At 47.7% G+C, this 6,815-nt stretch overlaps 1 protein-coding gene across 3 annotated transcripts; it reads right to left on the bottom strand.

Annotated features, from left to right (window-relative positions):
- Positions 1–1,266: 1,266 nt before the first annotated feature.
- LOC123058981 (uncharacterized) lies at positions 1,267–5,544 on the bottom strand. Of its 3 annotated transcripts, XM_044481663.1 has the most exons (5): positions 5,357–5,544; positions 5,089–5,262; positions 4,006–4,087; positions 3,055–3,195; positions 1,267–2,432 (listed from the first exon to the last, which is right to left on the bottom strand). In XM_044481663.1, exon 5 carries the CDS (start codon positions 2,284–2,286, stop codon positions 1,606–1,608), a length of 681 nt encoding a protein of 226 aa, XP_044337598.1. In that variant the 5' UTR covers positions 2,287–2,432; positions 3,055–3,195; positions 4,006–4,087; positions 5,089–5,262; positions 5,357–5,544; the 3' UTR covers positions 1,267–1,605. The 3 variants fall into 3 exon arrangements, with proteins under 3 accessions (XP_044337598.1, XP_044337584.1, XP_044337590.1); XM_044481649.1 differs by lacking the exons at positions 5,089–5,262; positions 5,357–5,544 and having other exon boundaries at positions 1,267–2,435; positions 4,006–5,077; XM_044481655.1 differs by lacking the exons at positions 5,089–5,262; positions 5,357–5,544 and having other exon boundaries at positions 4,006–5,075.
- Between the last annotated feature and the right edge of the window lie 1,271 nt (positions 5,545–6,815).

Below are 6,815 nucleotides of genomic sequence, written 5' to 3'. Positions count from 1 at the left end.
TCGCCTTCTCCTTCCCCTTGGCCCGCTGGTCGGTGACACATTGGCCATCCTCTCCCAATCCAACAGCAAACCCTCGCCCGCCTCCTTCACCGTCGACGTCGCCGCCCATTTTTTTTTCTAGTTGAGCATATGTGGGCTCATGTTGACAATCAATAGTTGTATCTTTCTTATTCGGCTTGCAAAATTATGCGAGACATTTTTACTTCTATTCGGCTCGTAAAACTATGATATTTATTTGGTTGTGGACTATATGTTTACTTGTGAAATAATGCAAATTTTGCGCTATATGATGAAAAAGGGCGGCCAGCCGGCCACACCGGCACATATGGATCGACGCGTTAGACGCATTACCGACCCAAATCTCAAACCAAGCGAACGCCGGGTGGGCGGCCGATCTAAACGTACAAAAACGTCGTTCATTTGGGTCGACGCGTTGGAGTCGATCTTATTCAGGTCACGACGCCGATCAAGCATTTCTCTAAACACCCAAGTGATATCATGAGGTTGGCTTTGCTTCTTGATGATTTTATGGGCGTGGTGGCGGGTGGCCCATGCACCACGCCGATCAAGCATTTCTCTAAACACCCAAGTGATATCATGAGGTTGGCTTTGCTTCTTGATGATTTTATGGGCGTGGTGGCGGGTGGCCCATGCACCGCTGCTCGTCGCTCAACCACTTAAATACCGATCGCGTCACTCAACTGTTCCGGGAGTGTCCTGGATGCCCAACAGACTTTAACTGCTACAACACGACCATCACATGCGTCTGTCCTCGGTCTACTCTAGTATATTTCCCAAGTGAAAACCGACTAGCGGTAGCGGTACACATCCACGGTATGAACCCCTGGTCAAAGCATGTAGCACCGTTCTTGTATCCACTTGGTTATTTTTGCATGCATTCGCGCAGAATATAATGTCACTATTCCAAGTCACATGAGCAGGGCTAGCTCTGCGGATCTGCCTCGGCCAGCACCACATATGGGCACGAAGCAGAGTTCGCTCCTTCACGTCACAGGTGAAAAACAGAGCATATATTCACCCTCACTACCTACCAATACTACAACAGATGGTTGCCTCCCACGTAAGCAGACAAGCAGCACCCAATTTCTCCCTGATTCTGCACCCTTCACTTTCCTCTCTCGAATCTGGACTTCTGGATAAACTCCGATCTCCAATAACAACAGAGTTTTTCCAGAAGAAGTAAAAAAGAAAAAAAAAACACCAGACGGTGTGCACAGCAATTTCCAAAATCTGTACAAAAAGAGCTGTGGCAACAACTGCTGTAGTACAATGCTACATGAAAATGCCTCTCATAGTCATAGAACAGAGCACATGGCTTCTTCATTGATGAAGGATAATTTCAGAGGCAGGAGTATACTAAAAGTGGAGTAAGATCATTTCCTTTGGGAAAATTTCTATGCTTAAGATTTTGCTCGACATATAGATCTATACAGCTCCCGGCAGGGGAGGGGAACACCGACAGTGAAAAAACAAACTAATCCAACCCAAAAGAATCAGACATCTCTTTGCGAATTGCGAGCCAGTAATAACAGTACCTGCGCTGCAGGAATGGATCGAGCAAGAGGCCATCGATCGGGAGCAGGATCATTGGGCCACGGTGCCCCGGGACTGCAAGGTGATGCTCCTCTGACTGGGCATGGCGAGCATGGCGGTGTGGTCCAGGAAGTCCTTGAGCTCCACCACGGCCTGCAGTATCCTCCTGAGGTCGTCGGCGCGCACGAAGCCGGCGGCGCCCAGCCGGCGCACGGCGTAGACGTAGATGGTGAGGCACCCCTTCCTGAACTTGAAGCGCGCCATCTCGCTGCCGGAGAGGCCGCGGATGAGCTTCTTGTTCACGTCCCCGAGCGGGATCATGGCCGGCCACAGCTGGTCCACGGCCGCCTTCATGGCCTCCGACTCGAACACGAAGAGCACCACCTTGGACTTCTTGGTGCCGAGGCCGAGCGTGAGCGTGTGCCACGCCTGGTGCGCCAGGATGGTGAAGCTGGTGGGCATGTAGGCGGTGGTGGACGGGAACGGCAGGCTCTGCAGCTCGCTCAGGAACGACGGCGGGATGTCCAGCAGCCGGAGCAGCTCCAGCGGCGACGCGCGACGCACCGTGAACGACTTGACGATGAACTGCCCGCCGAAGCGGATGCCCTTCACGTCGCCGCACGGCTTGAAGCTCGCCTCCGCCGCCGCCGCCGCGCCGCCGGCCTTGTCCTTCTTCTCCTTGTCCTTCTCCTTGTGCTTGCTGTGCTTGTGCTTCTTCTTCTCCTCTGCCATGGCGATGGCTGGCGTGCCGCTCCTTTGCTTTGCTTTCCCTGCAGTCGCTGCCGCTGCTGGAGTGAGCTGTGCTGCTGGGGAAAAGGCCGTAATGAGGAGCCCCACCGCCACCTCCCTTCCCTTCGCTGTGCCTCCTCCTGCAGCGGCTGCTGGTACGACCATACCGCAAAGTTTCTAGTCAGAGTGAAGGACCATCCACTTCACCACTTGGACATTATTCAGGACAAGCTTGATTAGTAGCTTTATTATCGTACTTAGTATTTTTGTAATCTCTTCGGTTGGGCAGAGAACACGGAGGCGCTGTCGGTTGCCGATGCCCCCGCCTCGTCATACAAAACGAGTTTTTCAGTTTTATAAACCAAGTTATCGCGATTGTTTAAGTACGCGCACGCGTCTGTGTCTCTACTGACTTTGGCCCATTTGTATTAGTAATTAGTGTATGCTTTCTCTCCCTGATGCTTTTTAGTGCGGCCAGCCATCATAGCAACGAAGCTAAAGATCATACTGCTTAAAAGGTGGCACATGATCATAGGCTCTGCCAAAGAGCACCGAGTAGTTTCAGACCTAATAATGAGACCCTGTTGGTGCGCATTTCTAAATCTGGTTCCACTTTTAACACTATTCTTAATTTGTCCTGGGTGTTCATGATGATTGATTGATTTCTTGGAGAAATATAAAAGCATGGGTAATTAAAGAAGAAGATCAATCTAGAGCCGCCAACCAAAGAATTCGATCACAATTATACTCCCTCGAAAACATGCTACGTACCCGCCAGCAGTTGATCCTGAAGGAAACCAATGATCCCTCGCGGAGAAGCAGCAACAATCCTCAGAAGATCAGGTTCGAACTTCCTTTGTTCTTTTCCAGTCACGGCAACTGCGAAAGCGAATGCCCTTGAAGCAATGTGACCTGTCGGAGACTGATCAGGTGAGGATCTTGACAAACAAAAGGCTATCGGCCACAGATGGCACTTCCTACACTTAGAAGTATGGTAAGATTAAAGGCGAATCCATGGAAGAATTATGGCAACAGCGATAGCGCAACAGCTAACGTAGCTATCAGTAGAGCTTATTGAAAATGACGCCGTACAGGAAGCTCCTAAATCTTCCAACCAATTCTTTCGGCTTGTATTTGTGCCACTTCAGTATCCTATATGTAATACTTCTTTTTTCGTTAGTGGATTGGCGTATAGATTTTATGTTAAAGGCTGAACAGTTCCCTTCAGTTCTTAAGAGACTAGATTTTGTTTTCATCCAAAAGGTCTTGCATAGTTCAAATTAAGTGGCTAAGAGCATAAGACTGCATACATTTCAAACGAATCTGGCTAGTTGCCGGCAGATTTTTTTTTACTTATTGTCACCCCTTTCAGTTTTTCAGACTGTTTTAGATCACAGTGGAGCACTAGAGCGAGAAGATCTAACTCCCAACTGGTGGTTGATATGAAGCTAAGTACATCTCAAAAGTACAGCTGGACACTGATTTTCCAGCGCAACAACCAGTCGTAACATATAAATGCACTAGTCCACATCGATCCTGGTTGATGTGTAGTGCTGTACCTCAGTTACATCAATATGCTTGGAAGGTCATGATTTGAAAGCCCAACAGACATGCTCGGCTCAACTATGGGTACCAGAGTAGATGTCCAGAGCAGAGCAACTATATTTCTGGTAGTAGAATGCAAGAAAGTTGTCGGAATCATGTCTGAGAAAATTAGCTTACCGATTGGAAGGACGGGTGCCAAGATATTCTGACCTTCTGAATTAGGTACGACCGGAGCATTAAAGCACCCCTTGGGACAGGGCTGCATATAAAAGTTGAAAAGCCATGAAAGCATGTAGAGAAAGATCAGAAAATTGAGATGCAAATCATCTCTCAAGAGAGATTATTATGCCCCTTGAAAATACTGGAAGTGCTAAAAACGCTCAGATGAAATTCAGTGTTTTATTAGGATAGAATATCTGAGAGAACCTTGGTGAGTGCATAATGTACAGTTGTACACACAACTAAAGCAAAAGTAAGTCCAAGAAGCGAGCGATTTAACATAAACATCATATTGCAATATTGCAGCACAGTAAAATTCAACACATACAGGCAGATACAGAAGATAAATATAGATGTCAGGCCCTTTCAGAGAGTGAACTATTGTTTTCAAGATCCTGATCTTGTATTGTATAATCTGATCTTGGGTGCGAGGTGCTATAATAACTGATACTACTCGTACAGCCAGTTTCCAAATTTCAATTACCAACCCTTTTTGAAGGGAAAGATGTAGAGGAAGTCAGAAGACACAGGCAAGACAAGGCAACAAACGAATAATAATTAAACTTTATACTAGGCCTGGAGCTGTCTCTTTCACCACGAACGAACATACTTGGCTAAATTCAGGCGGACATGCCGCAGACTGCAAACGTGCAAGCACAAATCAGGGCCTGTATTCATGCACTGCATTAGGCGTGATTAATTGTGATAGCAACGCCCCATCCACTGTAGGACACTTGAACCCAACGATGATTGCTCAAAAATTGACCTCAAAATGCCGCAGGAAACCAAAGCATCGGCGAGACGGGAGCGCAGCGCAAACGATAAGTGAACATGTTAGTACGACCGCACCTAGCAAGCAGACGGAAAATCAACCATGGAAAGCAAGCAGGCAAAACCACACGGGTCAACCGAAGAGCACGAGGAGGAATCAACCACACGCAATCTGCACTGTCGTGTCAGATTGAGAAGGGCGCGAGGCAGCAGCAACTCCAGGCTTGGTTTCAAAGAAGGCGCATCGATCGTGGGAATTCCATCGAATACCTGGGCTGCGTCTCAGAGCAGGGATGCCGGATCTTCCACCCGTGTGCGCATGCTACCTCGTCGTTCTTCGGGGCTAGTAGTGCATCCCAGACCAAGATCGCTGCCGGAAGACGGGAGGAGTGGAGCTTTCGTCCTTTGCGCGAGTCCGGCTCCGGCTGGCTGACGCAGCCCACTCTGAGGTGAGGCGAGGCGAGGTGAGGTGGTAGCCGCACGACCGAGCGACGGGCCAAATTAATCGAGGAGAAGGCGACAGGGCAGATGCGGAGACCTGAGATTTCAACGGGAAAAAGCTCCAGGGCACCGCCGTGTGCCGCGTCGGTGGCGGTGGCGGTGGGTGCGTGATGCGACGCGACGCGACGCCGTGGTCGGCGTCGGACGACGCGTGTGATCTCCCCCTCACGCGCCGGCGACACCGCACCGCACCGGGCGCGTCGTCGCGGTGCGATTCCCCCCGGCCATGGGCCCTCGTGGCAACGCGCGCTTGGGTGGGTCTCCCGGTTGGTGGCCCCCGGGCCCTGAAGGGCCGAGCCACGAAGCGGCCACGGCCTTGCAGTTATGGATTATTTTTTCTTGCAGTTATGGATGCTAGCTTCCATAGCTAAAAAAAGGTGCTAGCTTCCTATACGGCGCCCGCTACTTCAGTTTTTGCAAAACGGGTGCACACCTCCTCCTGCTCGGGCGTAGGCTGGACCAAAAGCTCGTAGCTCGCTAGCTCACCTTATGTTAACCTCATAGCTCACTTTTTAATGAATAGAGCCAAGCACATGTTTTAACTCGTTAAACTCAACGAGCTTAATGAGCAAGCGAATGAGTTTCACGAGCAACTTGTTAAGCTCGCTAATACAACAGAACACATTTTTTTGTATATGTGGCAACATTTTTTGATACCTTAGCCCATCTATTTCTCTAATTGATCCAACCTAGCCCACAAGAGACAATAACTAGCATACCCACTCATCTGGTCACTTTCTTCCTTTGTAAAAAACACATTAGAAGTAAATTAAAGGGGCTACTGCCTGTTAACGAGTATTCGCGAGCGCTCGCGAGCTTAACAAGCTATTGATAAACAGAGCCGATCAGCATGTTTTGCTTGTTAAGCTTAACGAGCACGAGCTTAACGAGACGAGTGGCTCGTTAATTCATCCCTACAGGGACAGCCCATAGTACCCTCTACTTTTCTATTTTAAACTGAAAAAGGTGGCTCGAGGTGTGACTCCTCGTATAGAGTTAGCTTCATTAGCCAACCAGACAAATCGACCCGATGTGATTAGTTACATCCCTTTTATTCTTTTCTTCCTTTTTCTTTTTTTCCTTTTCTTTTTATTTTCTTCCTTTTGTTTTTCTTATTTTTGGGGGGAAATGTGCGAACTTATCTCTATCAAAATCAATGAAACTTTTTCAAATTCATCAACTTTTTGAACTATTTTTACAAATTGATGAGCTTTTTTCAATTCGCAGATTTTTTTAAAAAAAATGAACTTTTTTCAAAATCGTCAATTTTTTTACTTTTTATGACCTGTTTTCAAAATCTATGATTTTTTTTCAAAATTGATGAACTTTTTTTCAAAATTAATGCAAATTTTGAAATTGGTGATTTTTTTAAAAAAATCTGTGATTTTTATGAATTCCCTTTTCTTTTATTTTTTTCAAAAAGTGAACGATCATCGGTGGGCTGGTCAACCGCGACAGGTGAGTCCACGACCATCGAACTGGATTTTTTTAGGGAA

The sequence above is a fragment of the Triticum aestivum genome, chromosome 1A (assembly GCF_018294505.1).
Source record: "Triticum aestivum cultivar Chinese Spring chromosome 1A, IWGSC CS RefSeq v2.1, whole genome shotgun sequence".
Classification (NCBI taxonomy): Eukaryota; Viridiplantae; Streptophyta; class Magnoliopsida; order Poales; family Poaceae; genus Triticum; species Triticum aestivum.
The sequence above is the reverse complement of the archived record's forward strand: the minus strand, read 5'-3'. Positions and strand labels throughout refer to the sequence as shown.

Excerpts from the sequence above, each read along its gene's own strand:
- LOC123058981 (XM_044481649.1), bottom strand. The coding sequence starts at position 4,120 with ATGCTTTCATGGCTTTTCAACTTTTATATGCAGCCCTGTCCCAAGGGG. Across the intron at positions 3,196-4,005 it reads GGCACCCGTCCTTCCAATCG|GTCACATTGCTTCAAGGGCA; the intron begins GTAAGCTAATTT and ends AGTCTCCGACAG. Across the intron at positions 2,436-3,054 it reads TCAGGATCAACTGCTGGCGG|CAGCCGCTGCAGGAGGAGGC; the intron begins GTACGTAGCATG and ends TGGTCGTACCAG.